This window comes from Poromitra crassiceps, assembly GCF_964638095.1.
Source record: "Poromitra crassiceps genome assembly, chromosome: 14".
Taxonomy (NCBI): Eukaryota; Metazoa; Chordata; class Actinopteri; order Beryciformes; family Melamphaidae; genus Poromitra; species Poromitra crassiceps.
Window position 1 is genome coordinate 33552474 of NC_139633.1, and position 23956 is coordinate 33576429.

Sequence of the window (23956 nt, forward strand, 5' to 3'; positions counted from 1 at the left end):
CTGTGTCGTTGGTGTCCGGGCCATCGTCCAGGGTTGCTCCACCCTTCAGCCCTGCCTCCTGGACGCCCTCTACACCTGTTGTGCCTGTTCATCCCTGCCCATGCTACATCACCTGCTCACTTCCTCCATGGGGCGACTACTTAATTTGAACTATACATCAACTACCTACTTTTTCACCTGCTTCTCAGGAAATAAAAAAATGTGTTTTAAGTCACTGGAACATCTTGCAAAGTGACCCCCAAGTGGGCCATTTATTTGGCGAGCCTCCCTTGTTTGCTCAAAAACGGGCAAGAAATGTACGAGATATGATCGTTAGAGCTGACTGCTACACACGCCCCCCTGGCCCCTCCCAGTCTGATGTACAGAATGGTAATTTTCCTTGCTTTAACTGTATTCAATGCAATGCTATGATCAGAGGAGAGACATTCTTCCATCCTCACTCTGGAAGAAAGTACTCAATTAAGAGTAGGATCTCGTGTAAAACTAAATTTGTTGTGTATCTATTGAAGTGTCCATGTGGGCTAGTATACATTGGAAAAACTATCAGAGAGTTGAAAACTCGCATTTCAGAACACAAGAGTAGCATTAGAAACAGAGATATAAAATCCTCTGTCGCCAGGCATTTTAATGAGTTTGGTCACGACGTGTGTTCCCTCAGGTTCCAGGGTATAGAACAGGTCAGTCCACTGAAGAGGGGGGGTGACAGAGACAAGGCCTTGTTACAAAGAGAGGCATTTTGGATACATACCTTACAGACAGAACACCCCAAGGGCTTGAATGAAGAACTTTTGCTAGGTTGTTTTCTTTAGGGGGTGCGTCGGGTGGATGTGCTGTGGGTTCACGCATGATGCTCTTGCACTGTAAGGCAGTGTGGGAGCGTCATGTGTGGACCTGCAGTATCTCTATCCGATGCATTCACTTATATGCATTTTATTATGTATTTTTCTAATTCTATTTTTTTTTTTTTTTACTGATTTTTGTTATTCTAATATGTTGACTTTCCATCTGTGCTTATTTAACACAAGTGTGGCCATCCAGCCTCATTCTTCTCGTTTGCAAAACATTATTGCATTCCTGCTGTGTAATATATACAGACTTATATACAAGTATACTGTTTAAAATTGTACCTTTATCTCTTTTTTGATATTCTCTGATGTTTTTGATATTATATTCGTTGTTATTTTATGTTGTGAGATATTTCCAGTACTTGATAATGTAATTGATTGTACTTCCGGTTTGACACTATTTATACGTCATGTCCGTCTTCTGTCAGCACAATGCTGAGGAAGGCTCCACGCCGAAACGTTCATTGTCATTGTCAATCTGCTTGAAGGTAAATAAAACAACCCAAAAGGATTTATTTTGAGTGCTGGTTTTTTGCCCCTCTCTTATTATTTTTTGCGCCGTGCACCGTAACTTTTTGAAACTTTTGAGAGTGCTCACCAGTCGTGACTTCCAGTCACTGACTATTTGGACAACTATACATCAACTGACACTTAACTAGACCAGCTTGTGATTTGTGTATCTGTTTCAAATAAATGTACCATTTGAAGGGGCAGCTGTTCAAAACTCCAAGCTAAACGTCCTGGACTCAATCTCAGAGAATCCTTTACACCATCACATCTCACCATTGCCAGTTACACACGCCATTAGTACCCACAATCAGGATTTAATTACCCCACCTCAATCTATGCCCTACCTTCATCCTTGGCGGTGTTCCTTTAAAGGTTCTGTTAATCTATTTTTTCTCATATGTGTTCTATTGATCACACTCCTCTAATCTTGCAAGGCAGCGTCAGGTTAACACTCCCCCACCCTGTCCACCCTTTTGGTCATCGTTCAATTGATTATTATACAAAAGGTAGTTCTGGCAGGAGCAATTTGAATAGATGATGCAGAGTTGGGATAAGGCAAGATAGTTTGGACGTTTTTTAATTGCAAAAGGTTTACATTTCCTAATATGTATTATTGCCGCATGCATTTCATATGCTTGTTCAAAATATGCATTGCCACATGTATTAGATATGTTTGTTCAAAGTAAATTACAAATACTATTTGAATATGTGTCAATTGTTTAAACACAGGCAAAATAGATACATTTTATTTTGAACACATACTGTAGCTAGATTATTTATTTGCTGAATAAAAAAATAGAAGTCAGGCAATTGTACCCTTCACAAATAAAGCAGGTGAAGACCAAGTTCTCCAGGCAATTAAGGTATGGATGGATATCAGCTACAGATAAAATTGTGCTAAATGATAGCTACTGTAATATGGTCTACAAAGGTCCAATGCAACAAGTATTTGGAATTGACTACAAATGCAGTCAGTACATTTTAGTAGACATAATGATTATGCCAAACAGCTTTAATGGTCAAAAGTTGACACTACATGATGTAAAATACTTTAATAAAGATTCTGGAGTCAGAGGTTGGTCTCAGATGAATATAGCTTGCAAGCGGAGGAATACAGAGTATAGCTTAAGGCTGGTACAATATAACTCATTCTCTAGATCAGTGATACTCAACCCGAGGCTCTAGAGCCACATGCGGCTACTTAAAATGAATAAATACAAATCTAATAAAATAATGGGAGGAAAGGGACTTGGATTGTGGCTCATTCAAAGCTTTGTTTTTGTCAGTGTCTCCTGAGGACAAGGGAGTACCACTGCTCTAGATCAGTGGTTCTCAAATGGGGTCCGGGGACCCCCAGGGGTCCGTGGCACTTTGCCAGGGGGTCCGCAACAGGTTCGCCTGGTATATGTAACCTGCCAGGTAATTGAGGTGTGGTTAGAGTCGTGGTTAGAGAAGTGGTTGAGGCGTGGCCCTGCTCCTGAACCTAAGTTAAGTATCACTAACTTCCATATAGTTCAACAAAACTATTGTATGCTTTAAATCTAAAATGGTTCATGGATTACATTCTAATCTAACAAACCTATCAATTTAAAAGTCAAGCACATTACCGTGGAAACAATTAAGCTTAGCCCAAAATCACAAATCAGAATGAGGGGGTCCCCGGTATATTTTCCATCTTCTAAGGGGTCCTTGACTGAAAAACATTTGAGAACCTCTGCTCTAGATTATACACAGAGGCCCCAGCAAATCTGTCATCTCTCTCTCTCTACAATGCAGACAGTTACATGTATGGAGTTCTGGACAAAATCACATAACGATGTTCCCAGATTTCTGTGTGAGCGAGTCCCCCCCAATCAGATGGGTCGGTGGCTCTAATTTGGGGACTAAATTATTGTATGGTTTTATTTGGTGATTAAAAAGGGCACATCTTGCCAACACATTAACATAGAAGAGACATTTAAAATAAAAGAATCACAGAGGATGAAAACACAATAAAGCCCAAAGGCTTATTCCATTGTGGTCCTCATGTGGTCGCTTAGGGGTCCTTGAAATGAAAAGGGTCAGAACCACTGGTCTATGACATAGCCACCTTTATATAAGAGTGTGAATTGACCTGCTGGTCATTTTTTGAAGCTGTGGTAGTTGGCATATGTGCTTGTTGGTTGAGTAGGCTATTTACAGTACAGTACAGTACAGTACAGTACAGTACAGTACAGTACAGTAGTCACAGTACAGGTATTGAGAACAGACTTTACTGTCCACAGTAAGCTTCTTACTAAATTGCTGAACACACATTAGGCTACAATAAAACACTTAGGATATACTACAAAACATTTGTAAATGACTGTGTTTATTTGAACACAAAAGCAAAACAACAACAAACAAACATTTTATTGTTAATGTAGGTGAAAATAAATCTAAATTATGTATGGCAACCTTTCAGTAAGAACATAACACATTATTATTCAATGAATCATCAATTATTATGGCTAATAATCACCAAAACAAGTAGCCACTTGTCTATGGTCCGTGATCGGCATAGCCCTGCCTGTAGGAGTAGAACGACTTTTTGGTTAAAAAAAAAGGTGAAATTACAATTTTATATGTAGACTATTAAACCAAGAAATTGATATGCTGATAGTCCTCTCAGCTTTTATTTTTTAGATATTTGCTGGTTGGTGCAGTAGTACTAGTCTAAACTTTAGACTAATAATAGATGCAATTGCATGGAGAGGCATGGATGTTAGCTGGTACAAAGATGTATGAAATATATCAGCTTAGACCCTGGTTGCAAGTATAACCATTTATAAAAGGCAGGATGAAGGTGGTAGCCTGGGTAAACCCAGCCTTCAACGTGACGTCACAGGCTATGCCTGTAGCGGCAGTTTCTTCGGTGACTGATAGTACATAGAGGTCATGTGGAGGCTGGGTTTACCCAGGCTATGAAGGTGGGGCATAGATTGAGGTGGGGTAATCAAATCCTGATGGTGGGCACTAATGAGGTGAGTAACTAATGGTGAGAGGTGATGTTGTGAAAGATTCTGGGAGATTGAGTCCAGGATGTTGATGTACAGTTCAAATTAAGTAGTCGCCCCATGGAGGAAGTGAGCAGGTGATGTACCCTGCATGGGCAGGGGAGAACAGGCACAACAGGTGTAGAGGGCGTCCAGGAGGCAGGGCTGAAGGGTGGAGCAACCCTGGACGATGGCCCGGACACCAACAACACAGGCGGAACCTTTCAGGAGGCCGGCCCGGACACTGGTGACGAAGACCATGATGGTGGCTGGGCCGTGCAGAAGGCAGACGACTAATGATGGGCAAAAACAAAAGGGGTCAGACGTCACAGCCCTAAAAGAGGCCTCAATTGTCATGCCTGGCCTAATGTCAAATTCAAAACAACAAAGCTATACACTAAATTACATAACATCCAGTGTGACAGTCAGGCAGACAGTCAGTCAGTGGCAGACAGACATCAGTCAGTCAGGTAGATAGGCAGACAGTGAAACACACAGTCAGTTCAGACACTGACAGACAGTGGGACAGACAGTCAGTCAGGTAGACAGTGAGACAGTCAGGCAGACAGTCAGTCAGGTAGACAGACAGACAGTGAGACAGTCAGGCAGACAGTGAGACAGGCAGACGGTCAGTCAGTCAGGTAGACAGACAGTCAGTCAGGTAGACAGGCAGTCAGTTTGATAGACAGTCAGTCAGGTAGACAGGCAGACAGTGAGACAGTCAGGCAGACAGTGAGACAGACAGACGGTCAGTCAGTCAGTCAGGTAGACAGGCAGTCAGGTAGACAGTCAGTCTGACAGACAGTCAGTCAGTGACAGACAGACATCAGTCAGTCAGGTAGACAGACAGTGGAACACACAGTCAGTTCAGACACTGACAGACAGTGGGACAGACAGACAGACAGTCAGTCAGGTAGACAGTGAGACAGACAGTGAGACAGACAGACAGACAGACAGACAGTCAGTCAGGTAGACAGGCAGTCAGTCTGACAACAGGCAGGCAGTGAGACAGTCGAGCAGACAGACAGAAAGTCGGAAAGTAGGATACTGACTGTCTGTCTCACTGTCTGTCTACCTGCTGACTGCAGTCAGGTAGACAGACAGTGAGACACATTGACAGTCAGACAGACAAGCTAGCTAGTCGCTACATTTTATACTGTAGAACACCCCAACATGAGCGGCAGGTTTGCCTCAAATATAAGTTGAAAGCTATCGTTAGCTTGCAAGCTAACAACGTAGTTATAGCTGATATAAGTTTGCAAGCATGGCCACATGGAGAGGACAACATAAAAATGACAAACAACATAAAACATATCGAAATAACGTTACTCACCTTCATTCCAGAACTGATATTTCAGCCAAGTCCACTCGCTCAGCCCTGCTACAGACAGCTTTGTCTGTGATCCCTGTCTGTCTGTCTGTCTGTCTGTCTGTCTGCTGCAATATAGGGCCGTTTTTGTGTTGACAACAAGTTTGGCGACACCCATCGAGGGAGTTTCAGGGGTTCCCAGCACAAGCGTGAATAATTTATTTTCATAATTCCATCGATAAGTAACACAATGACAGAATGTTGGCCATGGGTGCCACACACTTTCTCCTAATAAAAGATCTAATATCAGATGGGGGACCCTGATCAAATATTATCGAATGAGGGTCCATGTGGTCTAATTTGTTTTAGTTTAGGGGACCTTGGCATGAAAAAGTTTGAGAACAGTGTATAAAGGCAGATACTTTGTTTATTGATTTTTTTTTAGCTATGTATTTTTATTTTTTATTTTTTGTAGCCTGTTATTTATTTATTTTTATTTATTAATTTATTTTGTATTTATGTATGCATTTATGTATTTATTTATTTATTCATCTATTTATTAATTTAGAGACTTTTAGTTTGAAAAGTACAGCTTAAACTGACAGAGCACACTAGCCAATCAGAAGCAAGGGTCGCTGAAGGCCAACCCACCAATGAAAACCACCCACCCACTATTGAAAACTGGTTTTCTGGTTTTTCCCTTTGTCAATTTAAACGAAAAATCAAACCGGCAAAACGTACCCTGCCCCACCTGCAACTGCTTCCTAAACTAACTCTTATCTTTACTTTACTTTACTTTACTTTACTTTATCCCCTGCCTGTCTGCTCCGACTGTTTTTGTTTTATTTGCTCTGTCTGTCTGCTATGTTTTTAACTGTGTTTTAACTTGTGTTTTAATTTGTTCTAAGTAACTTTGTATTTATTTTATCCCCTACCGCCTATCCCTCAAAAGGCTGTGCCTTCTGCCAGGTCGCCATTGTAAATAACAATTTGTTCTTAATGACTTACCTGGTTAAATAAAGGTTAAATAAATAAAATAAAATAAAAATATCTCAGTCTTTCCTTTGTTAATTTGTAGAAGGTTTTCAGAAAACCAGTCAGGGCTTAAAATTCACTTTACAAACTTGGGGGGAATTCCCCCCCTTATTTTCTTCAGATAGGGGGGATTTATAGACTTTGGGGGGGATTTTTTCAGCCGATACGATAACCGGTAAATATTTGCTTCTCCTGTCTGATAACAGATACAATAACTAATGATAATTTCACATTTTTGTCTTTACTTAACCTGTAGTTTATGCACATCTGGGGTATTATAATATGATATGAGTGTTTTAGTAAAGTGTATCACTCAATACAAAAAAATAAAGGCTTTAATACAACCGAAAGCCTATGGCTGCTTAGTCTCCAGATAAAACACAATGATAAAAGACATAGTAATTATTAGACTCTTATTCAGGGTTGCAAAGTCATGGATAGTTAAAAAGGTGACAGATACCAGGGCAGACACAAAATCATTCACTTAAGTGCCCTATTTTGGGATGAAAAATGTGACTCACTGTTACCTAAAGGTGACTAGTTTGCATCCCTGCTTATCCTCTTATTCTTATTCTATATTCGCTTCAGGTTCTATTATTTTAGTACGGCGATGTTCTCTTTGCAAATGAGGCAGGCGGCATTCCCTTTGAATTCGACCAAAAAATAATCACTCTCCCACTTCTCCTGAAACTGTCTGTGCTCGTCATCAACCTTTATTTTGCCTTTTTACAGCGACATGTTCACTTCTCAACAAAAGACAACATTTTAGCTGCAAAATGTTTTTCTTTTCACTCGGGTGAACCGAATCACCTGCTAATGAGGTGGATTTGACATGCAGTGATGATCCCGCTGGCCTGGAGTGTGAAGCCATGTTGCCAGATACTGCTGACGGTTTCCAGCACAAAGAGTTCAAAACCCGCCAAAATGCACACAAAACCGCCCAAGGAACTGCACATTTATGGAAATGTATCTGGCAACCCTGGTGTGAAGTGCGGCTCGTCTGCATGAAGACAGCGCCTCGTCCACGCGCCTCGGGAGCGCGCTCTGTGAGACCCCTGGCATAAACCATTGCGGGATTACTCCCCCTTTATAAATTGAAAATATGCGGGAATTTCCAAAAAGATGCAATCCCGCGCTGAATTTGAAGCCCTGCCAGTGGTTGTTGATGTTATTGATGCATCTCACAAGCTCTATTGCAGGACTAAGGTTATATGTATGTATGTAGCCTACGGCAGCATAGGAATGGTAGGATTGTGACCAAGGTGGACCTGAAGAAAGAGACAGAGAGAAAAAACAGGGCAGTGCAAAGTTCACATGAGAACAATTATTATGGAATCTGACAGAACCAGTGGTGTGATGTCACAGTAGCAATTAAATGAATGATTTGCGATGGCTGGTATTGTTTACAACATGTGTGTGTTTGTGTGTGTGTGTGTGTGTCTGTGTGTGTGTGTGTGTGTGTGTGTGTGTGTGTGTGTCTGTGTCTTTCCTCAAGGCAAAATGTCGCCTTGACACCTATTGTCACGGGAGAAGGACCACAGGCACATTATTAACCTCACGCCCTCTGAGAGAGCCTGGTATGCGTTACTGAGGCAGGGAGACAGAAGAAGCCTGTGCTGCTGCTGTGCTAACTGGTAAATAAGCAGCTCACTGAATTTTGGAAAGCTCATAATATCCTGTCTGATGTTCAGTCTGGTTTCCGTTCTAGTTTTGGTTGTGTAACTGCAACTCATAAAGTGATCAATGACATATCTTCTGCCCTCGATCGTAAACAACACTGTGCGGCCATCTTCATTGATTTAGCTAAAGCGTTTGATAACAGTTGACCACTCCATCCTTGTTGACAGGCTTAGCAGCATCGGGGTCTCTGGTCCCTCCCTGGCATGGTTTTCAAACTACCTCACCGATAGGGTGCAATGTGTCAGCTCTGAACAACTCCTGTCGCAGCCCCTCCCTGTCTCCAAGGGTGTGCCTCAGGGCTCAATATTAGGTCCAACTTTGTTCTCTGTGTATATAAATGATTTAGCTATCTCTGTTGGTGACTCACTCATTCACCTTTATGCCGACGACACCATTCTGTACGCCTCTGGCCCTACCCCAGATGCTGTAGTCATGCTTCTCCAGTCTAGTTTCAACAGCATGCAACAGGGTTTCTCCTCCCTACGCCTCATGTTAAACACCTCTAAGACCAAGGTCATGTGGTTCAGTAAAAAGGGCTCTGTGCTCATGTCACCTCCTCAGATCAGTACCCTCAATGGAGCGACCCTAGAGCAGGTCTCTGAATATAAATACCTGGGCATATGGCTGGACAACACTCTGTCATTTTCTCATCATATTAACAAGTTGCAAGCCAAGGTCAAATCAAAAATTGGCTTTCTCTATCGAATGCACTCCTCTTTCACTCTCTGCTAGACTCACCCTGGTTAAAATGACAGTTCTTCCCATGTTAGACTATGGTGACACTATTTTCCGATCTGCCTGCAAAACTACTCTGCAAAAGCTAGATGTTATCTATCACTCTGCCATCCGTTTCGCTACAAATGCCCCTTTCAGAACTCACCACTGCACTTTATATTCCTCTGTAAACTGGCCATCCCTACACACCCGTCGCAAAATACACTGGTTCATGCTAATCTACAAAACTCTCCTTGGTCTGTCACCCCCCTACCTGTGTAGCTTGTTGCATACTGCACCTGCCGCGTACAACACCCGTTCTGCTAACCTCATCCTGCTGAAAATCCCCAAAACTCATTCTTTTATCGGTCAGTCGTCATTCCATTCTGCCATGCCCACAGACTGGAATGGCTTACAAAAAACACTAAAACTGGACAATTTCATCTCCAAGTCAGGTTTCAAGGACTCTATCATGGACATATTCACTGACACCTGCAACTGCTTCCTGGACTAACTCTTATCCCCTGCCTGTCTGCTCCGACTGTTTTTGTTTTATTTGCTTTGTCTGTCTGCTATGTTTTTAACTGTGTTTTAACTTGTGTTTTAATTTGTTCTAAGTAACTTGGTCTTTATTTTATCTCCTACCGCCTATCCCTCAAAAGGCTGTGCCTTCTGCCAGGTCGCCATTGTAAATAGCAATTTGTTCTTAACTCATTGAGTGCCAGCCACTTTTGGAGAACGGACGCTCCCAGTGCCAGAGTTTCAGAGCGTTTTCAGTGACTTCTCGAGGCCCACAAAATATTGTGTGATATTACTATGTAAACACCGAACATGCCCAAAGAACGATGAGACTCTTCTATCATCAGCAAAAAAAGGTTTATTGATATCATTTTCCGTTCTTTAGTTATCAGCCGGAGAAGATAGGTGGATTTCAGCAAAAACAGACGTTTCAATTTAGAAGCTGAGATAATCAGCCTTTTGTGAAATGAAACATTTCAAGCACATCACTGACTCTGAAGCTAATATTTTCTGATGTAATGACACCTCAAAAATAATTTCCTTCAATAAAAGAGCGAAAACAAAGGAATTTTGTTTGGCAAAATAATATTTTTTAGCTGCAACCAGCAGCGCTGGCCCCAGACCCTACACTTTCTTGCTGGTCTTGATTTACTGCTGGTGGGCATCAGATATTCTAGCTTTGTTTGCCTGTCTCTGTCCATCGAGCCTGCTGTCTGGGTTTGTGTTTACTGTCAATGGTTGTATGCTGCCCTGCGTGCCCCCCCCCCCCCCTCCTCCTCCGTGGGAGTGTCTCTGGTGGTGGCTCTCTGCTGCGTTTGCTCTGTACTGAAAAGTCCGCTGCACGCAGCTTTTTCACAGCGTGTCGCCGGCTCCCAGCTGAGAATAATGTAACTTTTCAGAAAGACGCTGGTGTCAGGAACTAAATCATATGGAGGGGCTATCGCAGCGGAGAATGAGGGGCTTAATTGTGGCAGCAGATTGACTGCTGTTCACAGGCACAGCTAACGTTATGCTTCATGCATATCGATGCATACCGTGCCGTTTCCGTTTCCCCAACGACTTCTTCTCTGTTTTTTACTCAACTTTCTCTAATCTGGAGAGCACTGTCGCCACCTAATGGGTCTGTAAAATAGGTTATACACATGCAATAGCTACCATACTTTTAGAGGAGATGCCTGAGGCTTTGATCCACGTCCCACCGTCAAAAAACGCATTTGACGCCGATCGACGTCATTGGCACTCTACGTTACTACTCGGTTTGACGCCGATCGACGTCATTGGCACTCAATGAGTTAATGACTTACCTGGTTAAATAAAGGTTAAATCAATAAAATAAAATAAAAATATCTCAGTCTTTCCTTTGTTAATTTGTAGAAGGTTTTCAGAAAACCAGTCAGGGCTTAAAATTCACTTTGCAAACTTGGGGGGAATTCCCCCCTTATTTTCTTCAGATAGGGGGGATTTATAGACTTTGGGGGGGCTTTTTTCAGCCGATACGATAACCGGTAAATATCTGCTTCTCCTGTCTGATGACAGATACAATAACTAATGATAATTTCACATTTTTGTCTTTACTTAACCTGTAGTTTAGGCACATCTGGGGTATTATAATATGATATGAGTGTTTTAGTAAAGTGTATCACTCAATACAAAAAAATAAAGGCTTTAATACAACCGAAAGCCTATGGCTGCTTAGTCTCCAGGTAAAACACAATGACAAAAGACATAGTAATTAGACTCTTATTCAGGGATGCAAAGTCATGGATAGTTAAAAAGGTGACAGATACCAGGGCAGACACAAAATCATTCACTTAAGTGTCCTATTTTGGGATGAAAAATGTGACTCACTGTTACCTAAAGGTGACTAGTTTGCATTCCTGCTTATGCTCTTATTCTTATTCGCTTCAGGTTCTATTATTTTAGTACGGCGATGTTCTCTTTGCAAATGAGGCAGGCGGCATTCCCTTTGAATTCAACAAAAAAATAATCTCTCCCACTTCTCCTGAAACTGTCTGTGCTCGTCATCAACCTTTCTTTTGCCTTTTTACAGAGACATGTTCACTTCTCAACAAAAGACAACATTTTAGCTGCAAAATGTTTTTCTTTTCACTCGGGTGAACCGAATCACCTGCTAATGAGGTGGATTTGACATGCAGTGATGATCCCGCTGGCCTGGAGTGTGAAGCCATGTTGCCAGATACTGCTGACGGTTTCCAGCACAAAGAGTTCAAAACCCGCCAAAATGCACACAAAACCGCCCAAGGAACTGCACATTTATAGAAATGTATCTGGCAACCCTGGTGTGAAGTGCGGCTCGTCTGCATGAAGACAGCGCCTCGTCCACGCGCCTCGGGAGCGTGCTCTGTGTTTTACAACGAGCGGAGGGGCGGGCCTGATTTCACTATAACTTGATATCAAGTGGTGGGCCGTATGAAATCGCTTTAGGGCGCGTGTCTGGCCCGGGGGCAGTGGGTTTGAGACCCCTGGCATAAACCATTGCGGGATTACTCCCCCTTTATAAATTGAAAATATGCGGGAATTTCCAAAAAGATGCAATCCCGCGCTGAATTTGAAGCCCTGCCAGTGGTTGTTGATGTTATTGATGCATCTCACAAGCTCTATTGCAGGACTAAGGTTATATGTATGTATGTAGCCTACGGCAGCATAGGAATGGTAGGATTGTGACCAAGGTGGACCTGAAGAAAGAGACAGAGAGAAAAAACAGGGCAGTGCAAAGTTCACGAGAACAAGTATTATGGAATCTGACAGAACCAGTGGTGTGATGTCACAGTAGCAATTAAATTAATGATTTGCGATGGCTGGTATTGTTTTCAACGTGTGTGTGTGTGTGTGTGTGTGTGTCTGTGTTACTATATGGTATTTGTTATTAGCTGGGAGATGTGGTTCCGTTCCGTTATGATAGGTGTGATTTAGAATGAGTGTAGATTATTGCTAGGGATAGACTGACGTCACTCAAAAGGGGTGGAGTGTGGTTTGACTCATTAACAGGTTCCAGCTGGGCCGCCGCTCGGTAGCGTTTGGAGTTGTGAAGCGCACCACGACGAGGGAGGGCGCGGACGCGGACTCTCCCAACAACAGAGACTCTTTTTCCATCTCACACACACGGACCACTGGTGATACACCTTTTCCCCAAACCCCTGAACGTCCATACTGAGAGCGGGCTGGCCAAGTTGACCAGACGACGCAGCTACTGAGGGCTCGTCTGGATCAAGCGCGAGCTGGTCGCTAATACAACAACACCGACAAGCCTTGGGTGAGCCAAACATACATAACACCCCTTAGATAGAATTACATTCACCCAGGTAGTCATACTTTCACGTTAAAACCACACGTAGGGAAGCGCCAGTTTACGGGCTGATTAACCTTAGTGGGGAAAATAGGATTTAGTACGAGCTAGGTTAGTTAGCAGCGTAACAAGTGGGAGCCCGAACGGGATTGAACATTTGTGATTTGCGCGTGTTGTTAAGGTATGCATGGTATTCAGGTGGTATATGTGTGGTATCGATGTGTGGTGGTGTCAGTGTGCTTCGTTTTAGATGCGCGTGTACTGCATGTTGTTGGTTATTAACTAGGCTAAGCGTAGTCAGTGTGGGCTACGTTAGCTAGTCAGGTGTCTAATAATACATATAATTTCACCTTTTTTTCTTGACGCCCCTCACACACACACACACACACACACACACACACACACACACACACACACACACACACACCCCAAAGTGTTAGACACACTGGTTTAAATACATTTTATTCTGCTCAACATGAAGATCTCTCTCTCTCTCTCTCTCTCTCTCTCTCTCTCTCTCTCTCTCTCTCTCTCTCTCTCTCTCTCTATATATATATATATATATATATAAGGGGGGTGGGCATTTCTAGCAAAAACACTATTCGAAATTCGCTGGCCAAATTCGAATTTAATTCGAATTTCGAAAATAAAATAAAAAATGTAAAAAAAATTTTTTTTTTTTTTTGTGAGTGAAATGTTGCGTTGTCTTCCCTGATTCTAAGTCTACGGCTTTATTAATTAATATAAAAAGCTTCTGCTGTGGATTTTTAGCTCAAACAAGCATTGCACCACTGAAGTAAAGAACATGTTACATGACATTGACATTTTCAAAAATAAAAAACAGTTTTGACAATCATGAGTGGTTCATTAAATATTTAGTAGGCTCAGGTCTGAGTGCCAAAGGGGTGCCAAAGTCACCCCCTCTCCCTCTTCATGGGATTTCATCCGCCATTCATTTTTCCATAAACCTTGCTTAAAATGCTTATAAAAATTGTTTTACTTGCTCAAACCAAGCGATTTGACTATACTTAGAATCAGGGGAGACAATGCAACATTTCACTAAAAAAAAAAAAAAAAAAAAAAAAAAAAAAAAAATTCGAATTTCGAATTTCAATAATAAAAGTCGACCTTGATAATAACAACGATTATTCGAAAATTCGAAATTCGATGCCCATCCCTAATATATATATATATATTTTTTTTTTATATAATGTAGGCTGTACAAATGTTATAGGCTAATGTAAGCTCACAGAATACAGTTATGTATGACAGTATGAATAGATGTACAAATATGCAAATTGCCTGGATATTGGATAATCATACAGGACACTGTTCTGATACAATACATTTCTTAGTTAGCCTGCTGTTTGACTATCTGACACATTGTTTTACACATTTATCCATCTATTGGTGAACATTGAGGAAATCATGTATTCACACAGTTATCTTCAGAGGCAGTGGAGGTGTGACCCATGATCTGACTTTGTCAATGTGAACTACAGTAAATTATCTTTGATTAAAGCCCCAATCCATAATTGCAGTATTATGCTCCAGTAGCTGAACATGAATTATGCATTTTGAGACTATATAGAGGTTTCATGTTAAACAGAGCTGTAGGCTATGTTAAGTTATCATGGGTTAGGAAAGCTGTAAAATACTTATTTCCACCTATTTTTCCCCCAACTATAGTAAGGCTAAGTATCTGTAACTGGATCTGACATGTCTTGATAACTAGAACCTGGATTGAGGCTTTAATTTATATGTTGGGTAATGCATACATTAACCATTTGATAGACAAATGTGGTCTAGATCAGGGTTTCTGAACTGGTGGGTCGGAACCCAAACATGGATCTCGGGGCCATTTTGAGTGGGGGGAAATTATAATAAAAATCTGATGCCGCACTTTTAATTTCAAGGACATACCAAGCAGCGTATGTCCTACTATGGCGAAGGCATGGCCCGCCCGACTCTGCCTCTGATTGGCTTAGCCTGATATTTTACCCTAACCTTAAAGTCCCATTATGTAGTTTTTCTATTTTGAGGGAAACTGTGCCCCCACGGTTACAGATGTTAATAAATGCTACACTTCCCTGTTTTAACGTTCAGATATCAGCATTAGTTTACCGTTTCTGCTTGAAGTCTCTACTTTGCTAACATCTCTGCAGTGTTTTATAACTGATTTTCTGGCAGGGGGAATAGCTCCAAATATCCCCAAATGTTATTGTTGCTACTTATTTTAGTGAAATAATTCAGATTCTTTAAACTTGATGAGCGTTACCACCAGTTTAACTTGTTTAAAGAACATATAGGCCTGTAATTCAAGTTAAGTCTGCCTTTTTATTTCACTACATATCAGGCCGCTAGGTGGCCTTCAAATCTAGTTTGGTGGGGCTCCGGCCTCGTATTGTGTTGTGTGTGTAAGGTCTGTGTATTACATTACATTACATTGCATTACGTCATTTGGCAGACGCTTTTATCCAAAGCAACTTACAATATCACATTTTGTCAACAGTAGAGAAATCAACTTAGAAAGAGAGAGATGTTCAAGATGGGCCCAGGTGGGATTGGACAGTTTCCAACAGCTATCAGACAAGTATGGTTTAGAAAAACAGGATCTTTACAGATACTTTCAGGTCAAGCACCACTTTGACAGAAATATTAGAATTACCCAGGAAGCTGAAATGAACTTGATCGATGTATTTACTGATGCTTATAAGTCCAACCCTCAGGAAAAACTGGTTGCCAGAATCTACTCGTGTTTACAATCTTCCAAGACTCACTCCACAATGTATGTTAAATCAAAATGGGAGAAAGAAGCTAATGGTAACACTTTATAATAATGTTCAGTCGTAAGTAATTTATTAGCCTTTAGTTAATGATGAACTAACCATTTACAAAACATGAATATACATTTGTAGATGATTAATAAATGTTATGTTAACATATCACAAATGTGTTGTAAGTCATCTATACACTTTTAGTAAATGAAGTGTTCCTCACCTGTTATAAATGATGTGTAAATCATTTACAATTCATTTACAAGGCTTTCTGCATCCCCTAATCTAAAGTGTAAACCATTCATCACACATAAATGTGTTACAAGGGGGTAGCTCTGTTTGTCAAAATTGAAGCCAATGCAGAAGTGTCCTCTGCCTGCAGGGGGCGACCCATTGGTTTGTGGACTTCTGTTTTGAAGCCTCAAGTATGGCCTCAGTAAACACTTTCCTAATGTGTTTATCGTCTCAATCACTAGTTTCAGACTATGTTGTATTGTAGTTTCAGACTATGTTTTGGGGCATGATTGACAGGTCGCTTGTCACTGATCACACAGCTCGCTGATCACGGACCAATAGCAGGCCGTGCTCTGTGGGAAACCCCTGGATTTGTGTTGAGATCCAAGATGGCAATGGCCAAAATGCCATACGTGAGGCAATATAATATTAATAATAAATAATATATATATAATATATAATAAATAATATAATATTAATATCAAATTAAGTAGTCCAAGTGGATGTTTCAGCCAAATGTGATGGAATTCTGTCAAGGCGTGTCTGAGATATCGCGTTAACAAATATGGGATGGACGGACGGACAACCCAAAACCATAATGCCTCCGGCTCGGCTATCGCCAATATATATATAATATATAATAATATAATAATATATATATATATATAAGCATCAACTTAGAGCAGGCAACAAAGACAATATCAATCTATTTGAATGACTGTACTAAGGTTATCTGACTCTGGTTCCTATCCAGTTTTGACCCATCATCCGGCAGTTAACTTCACAGGTATAGCTCCGTTTGGAGCTGCTGTTTGCTGATGCAACCACCATGAGTGAATGGATCAGAGCTGTAACTGGCAAAAGGCAGAGAATTGCTGACCCTCTCTGAAAACAAAATTAATTTTACTTTGTTTTATTACAGGTCCTAGTACATTGGCATCCATGTGGTACCTGGTAAGTAATTTATAATATTTTCTTATTCCACTAGGGATGTCCACTATGGCAGTAGTCTCGCTGGCCAGCCTCCCCTCCCTTCCGTGAGAGGAGTCTGGCAGCGCAGGTCTCCATAGTGGGATTGCGATGGGCGGCGCTTAGCGGCAGTGCCCTCGGAAAATAGTTTCCAACAATCCAACTTGCCATTTTCAGCATGTAGCAACGAGCTAGCATGTAAGTTTCTGCCATTAGCTTGCCAGCTAGTTAGCGTTGTTGTTTTCACTGCAGCGGCAGGGGACTATTTACAGTGACACAGGGAGGAGGGAGCAGAAGCCACTCTGATTGACATGGTCGGAGCCAATGACAGAGCTTCTTAAGCGGGGAGTGGAAATCCGGCAGCGTCTGAAATCGACGCTTCCAATGGGAGAGCAGCTGTAGAGCAGGGGAGGGTTTATGCCAGGAGCCTGTTTCCGTGCAGCCAGACTCCTCTCACAGAAGGGAGGGCACGCTGGCCAGCGACACTACAATGGCAGTGGTTCTTAAACTTTTATGGCTTCAGTACACCCTTTACCTGATTTTGGGATCCATGTACCCCCTTTACCGAATTACAACATTTTGCTTAGAAAATTGCAAGAGAAAACTAGCGCATTTGATCCAATGAATGAATGATAACCCACCTTTTGAAGAATATAACATTACAAAATAAGAAATGGAGTTAAAATGTTTTTATGTCATTATTAGTGCCTCCTGAGCAGATTTGTTTCAACATTTATTTTAATTTCATGATTTATTCTGATATTTTCCCCTTCCCTCTCAATTACCCCCTGTAATACCTCCATGTACCCCTAGGGGTACGCACACTCCAGTTTGTGAACCACTGCACTAGGGGTATTAATTATTCAAATGGTGGGACAGTTGATAACACTAAGTTAGCTAAATAAATAAATAAATAAATAAATAAATAAATAATATAAAAATGAATAAATGCATACATAAATACAAAATAAAATAAAAATAAATAAATAATAGGCTACAAAAAATAAAAAGACATAGCTAAAAAAAATTAATAAACAAAGTCTGTGCCTTTATACACTGTTCTCAAACTTTTTCATGCCAAGGTCCCCTAAACTAAAACAAATTAGACCACATGGACCCTCATTCGATAATATTTGATCAGGGTCCCCCATCTGATATTAGATGTTTTATTAGGAGAAAGTGTGTGGCACCCATGGCCAACATTCTGTCATTGTGTTACTTATCGATGGAATTATGAAAATAAATTATTCACGCTTGTGCTGGGAACCCCTGAAACTCCGTCGATGGGTGTCGCCAAACTTGTCAACACAAAAACAGCCCTATATTGCAGCACAGACAGACAGACAGACAGACAGGCAGACAGACAGACAGGGATCACAGACAAAGCTGTCTGTAGCAGGGCTGAGCGAGTGGACTTGGCTGAAATATCAGTTCTGGAATAAAGGTGAGTAGCAAATTTATATCAGCTATAACAGATGTTTACGTTACATTAACGCTTTCAACTTATATTTGAGGCAAACCTGCCGCTCATGTTGTGGTGTTCTACAGTATAAATTGTAGCGACTAGCTAGCTTGTCTGTCTGACTGTCAATCTGTCTCACTGATACCTGACTGCAGTCAGCAGGTAGACAGACAGTGAGACAGACAGGCAGTATCACACAGACTTTCTGTCTGTCTGCTCGACTGTCTCACTGTTGTCAGACTGACTGCCTGTCTACCTGACTGTCTGTCTGTCTGTCTCTGTCTAACTGTCTGCCTGACTGTCTCACTGTCTGCCTGTCTACCTGACTGACTGTCTGTCTGTCCCACTGTCTGTCAGTGTCTGAACTGACTGTGTGTTTCACTGTCTGTCTACCTGACTGACTGATGTCTGTCTGTCACTGACTGACTGACTGTCTGTCAGACTGACTGCTGTCGTATCTTATTATCAAAAACTTTGATGTGCAGAGGAGAAAGTAGAATGAAAAAAACAGGAGTCAAAGCCAGCAGTAAGGTCTCACAATAGGCGTTATTGTTTGAACCAGCACGCTGAAAAGTAGGCCCGGATTTGGGCCTGCAGGTCCACAAATCGAGAATAGCATCTGGCGTTCACTTCCTGTACTGTTCCTTCTGACCTCACGTCCTATTCTCCTCCACCAATCAGATGACTCCGTTCAGCTGTGGGTGTTCCCAAGCAAATGCAGAAACTAGATCGATAACCAGTTAGTCTTCTCTTCTCTCACAGATGTCCAAATCCTTTGTTAACCTTTCTCTGGAGAAACTAACCCCCTTCTCATCTCGACCTTATCTCAGGCCTGAGGGCACAATATCTGCCCCTACAGGTTCTTTTTGTAAACTAGATGTGAAGAAGATGGATGTGCTCCTTCAAGACCTATTATTATTATTGTTAGGGATGCACGTGACCGGAAATGGCCGATTTCCACGTGATCGGCCTCGATCAGTGATCTGCGCCGGTCACTCTAAAATGCCGATTCTGTGAGCCGATTTTCAAGTGACGTGCGCGCACCCAAAAGCAGCGAGACCGAGACGGATGAGTTGCAGCCAAAACAAAACCTGCCACTACACACATGCCACAGCATGTCTTCGTCAGTGTGGAGCCGCGGACTGGAGGGGCCGGGTAGGTTGTTTGGAGTCCACTCCAGTCCAGTCTGAGCGGCTCGCTTCACCTCACCCCTCTTCCGCGACCAGCTGCACTCCACATCACCGCTGCCTGCTGCTGCTGCTGCTGCTATCTGCCAGTCACGTTGTAACATGCATACAGGAGAGGACTTTTGTTTCGTATTGCGAATAGAACGACAAACATAATAATAAAACGCATCGGACCAGTGTGCAAGGTTTACTGTGCGAGATTTTTTCGAATGGCGGATTAAAAAAAACGGACTGTGTGTAAACTACGATATTCAAACTGAGTCAACTCAAACTCATTTCCTCATCTAGGCTACTCAATAACAGCCAAATCCACAACTGTAGAGTGGGCATGGCTTCGAAGGTCTCTGGGCTCCAGACCTATAGGCTATAAACTCCTTGTCCATGGATAACATTTTGACGTTTATTTATTTTATTTTATTCGTTTATTTGGCAGGGACATATACAAAAAAAATATTAAACCCCATAGGGGAAGAAATGCTTTGTAACAGATTCAGCCATAGGCTACTTTCCATCTGGAGCCCCTGTTCTGTTGCACCTTTTTTCTTTTGGAAAAGTAAATGCATGATAGCTGTGGGATATACTGGAATTAATTGTTTTATATTCATTGTATTTACACAAAAAAGAAAAGCTCTGTCCAGTAACCTGGAACACTTTTATTTTGAGATGTTTTTGAGTGAGATCGTCCTACCTCATGCAAATGATAAGAAATGTGACATGAATGTTAATTTTCTATTAAAGCAAAGTAAAAAAAAAAAAAAAAACGTCAAAAAATACAAATCGCAATCGGTGCATCCCTAATTATTGTATTTGAATTTGTACTCGTTCCTTCCACTAATGTCTGTCTCTGTCATGTGTACTGTACTTGTATGTCTGTTCCTCATTTAAAAATGGAAAAACTGAATAAAAACAAAGTATAAAAAAAAAAGAAGATGGGCCCAGGTGGAGCCTGAAAAGGTGTGTTTTTAGTCTTTGCTGAAAGATGGGCAGTGATTCGGCCATCCTGACCGAAGGGGGAAGCTCGTTCCACCATTGTGGTGCCAGGGACGAGAAGAGTCGCAATCGGGATGAGTGACTTTTGAGCCCACGTAGCGGAGGAGGGGCAAGGCGCCCTGCACTGGTGGAGGAGTGGAGGGTGCGGTGCGAGGTTTGGAACCTGACCATAGATTGTAGATACGGAGGAGCTGTCTGATGTACTGCCCTGTAGGCCAGTACCAGTGTCTTGAATTTGATGCGGGCCTGGGAAGCCAATGACGGTCCCGGAAGAGGGGAGTGACATGAGAGAATTTAGGTTGGGACCCAACCTAAATTCTCTCATGATCGCGGAACCGCCCGGGCCACCCGGGCCGCGGCCCGGGTACTTTTCAGTTCCCAAAAAAAAAAAAAAAAAAAAATTTTTTTTTTTTTTAGATTTTTTTTTTTTTTTTTTTTTTACAATTAAACCTAATTTACTTATTACACTCGACTGGTTGTTTTTCAGATGTGATGTGAATCTAAAGTGAACTAAACAAGTCAGATCCACTATAAATGTTTTTCAGTAGATGCTGTGATGTAGCCACAAGAAAGGTGCAATATTAATGTTTTTCAGGAGATGGCGATGTTGCTAGCTATAGGTTCTAAACAAGAAATGTGGTTCAAATGTTTACAGTAGTTTTCCTTTCTGGCTGCACTACAATGTTACAATGCTGTGAGACAGGCCCGGCATTGGAGGGGGGCCTGACCGGGCCGGGCCCCCCATTCCCTAAACTGGCCCCCCCATTCAATTTTTTTTTTTTTTTTTTGTGTGTGCTAAAAACGTTTTTCCGTTTTTCTGTTTTAAAGTTTAAAACGGAATCTGGCTGTCATTAGGCATTGATTAACTGAATGCTATTGCTAACTGTTACTTTGAACCTCCATTTGCAATGATTCTGGCTGGATATTAATTAACTATTGTAAATTTGTCACAATGAATGCAATTTGTGCACAATGTGTAAATACATTTAATATTAATTGTTTAGGCCTATTTGTAAAGTCACAACACATTAGAGATGTGTGTAGTTCCTCATAGATTTAGCCTCTTCCTTTTGCTCTCAAATGCACCAGTTTGACGAATTTTACTTTAAAATGTACAAAATCTTCTTCCGGGGGAGAATCCCCCCGGACCCCCCTTGGCCCCCCCAAGCTAGGGGCAGGCCCCCTCTGTAATTTGGTTCTGGAGCCGGGCCTGCTGTGAGACGGAGCTAAACACAAAAGATGCAATATTAATAGTTTTTCATGAGATACTCAGTATTTAATATTAATACTAATACTAATAATAGAAAAGGAGAAGATACTGAATAATGACATCACAACAGTATAATCCTAATGTTAATTTAAAATTAAATATTCTTCTAAATATGGATAAAAGTCCAAAAAACATAAAATTTTCTTCGGCGCTGCCGAGATTCGGGGGAATGCGCCCCCCCCCGACGGGGGGACACGCCCCCCCGACACGCCCCCCGGCCCCCCCAAGTTCAGATGCGTTCCGCTATCCCTGGGTTGGTTGAACAGCGCACTCCACCAGTTTGAAGTCAATCCGACAAATGGTTCTTACCCAGATAATAACACACAGTCATGCAAATTTTCAGCCCAATCGGAGCTGGGGTGTGGGCGTGAGGGGTTTTCAAGGACCTTCCAGGCATGAATTAGATTTCACGTGAGGCCCACTTTTTCAGGAGTTTGGCAATGTAATGAGTGATTAATCCTAATTTCACATTAAAATTTGATTTAAAACAAAAAAATGCACGATTTAGGCCAGGAAACTTTTCATTTGTTGTTTATTGGCCAATATACTATATAACAAAATAAATGCATCATAAGCTGTTAAAATGTTTTTCAGAAAAACACACAAACGGGTTTTACCTCCCTAATTACAGGAGGAGCAAAGCACCACCTTCCCCCATCACCCTGGGTGACTCCCCAGCCACCCCCCCCCCCCCCACTCCCCCAGGGGCGTTCCTTATTTGCATTTCAAGAAGTTGCCAACCATACTTAAACAGAAACAGAATCTCTCATGCCACAGAGCGGCCAAGAGAATCAACTGACGAGATCTACTTTCCCTATTTTTCCTGTGAACACATTTTATTTTTTACTTTTTCTAGCAGGCCTCCACCAGTAGGCAGCACCCGATCGCACCGTTCCAGGAGCAGAGTGCTGTGCCGACGCGATTCAACAAGGACAGAAGCATCATTTGAAGTAAGAGGCATTTACCGAATTGGTCTGAGCAGACTCCCTTAGAACCGAGGTTTTAAAGTTTGTAGTAGCCTAACTGTGAAATGTATTGATTGTGCTGTGCAGCTAATGCTGATTGTTGGAATACACTGTGAATTGTTTTGAAAGGAAGCAAAAACGTTGTGTGCTCCGCTCATAGGCGCCGGAAGTAGGGGGACATGGGGACATTTTGTCCCCCTAAAAAGTTGGTCCCCCTAAATTTTTTTTTTTTTCAAAATCTGAGGAGGCAACTGCCCCCTCAGTTACAATGTCTCTCTTACACCTGAGAGACAGACAGACCCGGGGATCAGGTTACAGAGAGCCCACTTTACACTGTTTACACAGCCTGTGATGCTTGTTAAAGCCGTGATCGTTGTAGGATTATTACAGCTGAGAGACAGACAGACCCGGACTCTGTACTGAACTCACTAATGCACTTTAGGATGGCTTGAATGTGTTGTCATTGGCTGCTGCTATAATGGTATAGTATACGATTAGTTTTATTTTATTTTTGTGTTGAGAAGACAAGTTTTGCACTCTGTTTCAAAGTGATAATAATAATAATAATAATAATAATAATAATAATAATAATAATAATAAGTTCAGTGTTTCTGCCTGTGTTGCTGTCTGTTGTAGTGTAATTGTAAAACGACCTAAAGGGAGAGCAGGTCACCAAGTGAGTGAAAAAGGAGAAAATACTGAATAATGACATCACTACAGTATAATCCTAATGTTAATTTAAAATTAGATATTCCTCTAAATATGGCTAAAAATCATCCAAACGTCCAAAAAAACGTAATTCTTTTTTTGCCGCCGCCCTTACGGGCGCCGGCAAGACTCCCTCCCTCCCTATTAAAAAAAAAAAAGAAAGTCCCCCTAATAGACTACTTGCACAACTCCACTACTTCCTGAAATGAGTAGGGCATCTTGGTTTCCTGTCCTACACTATTGGATGAACTGATTAATGTCAGGTGTGCCTGATCACTGTTGTTGTGACTGCAGCAGTCAGGCACACCTGACATTACTGTAATCAACGTCCGATTGCAGATCCAAAGATATGATAGTCCTCCTACGGAAGCTAGTAATTTAGTCAGTGCTGTTAAAATGATACTGCTGCGTGAAACAACTGTTTAAAAGCAGTCTTTCCACAGCCTGTGCTGAATTTACAG

The 23956-nt window shown here is 41.7% G+C and overlaps 1 protein-coding gene across 1 annotated transcript in view; it reads left to right on the forward strand.

The window, feature by feature from the left end:
- Positions 1-22771, forward strand: part of vip (vasoactive intestinal peptide) — a gene marked incomplete at both ends in the record, with an annotated part of 52808 nt that extends 30037 nt beyond the window's left edge. The window contains one exon of the mRNA XM_083650748.1: positions 22679-22771. Within this exon, the coding sequence (XP_083506874.1) occupies positions 22679-22771 (93 nt within the window). The remainder of the gene's footprint in view (positions 1-22678) is intronic.
- Positions 22772-23956: the final 1185 nt, after the last annotated feature.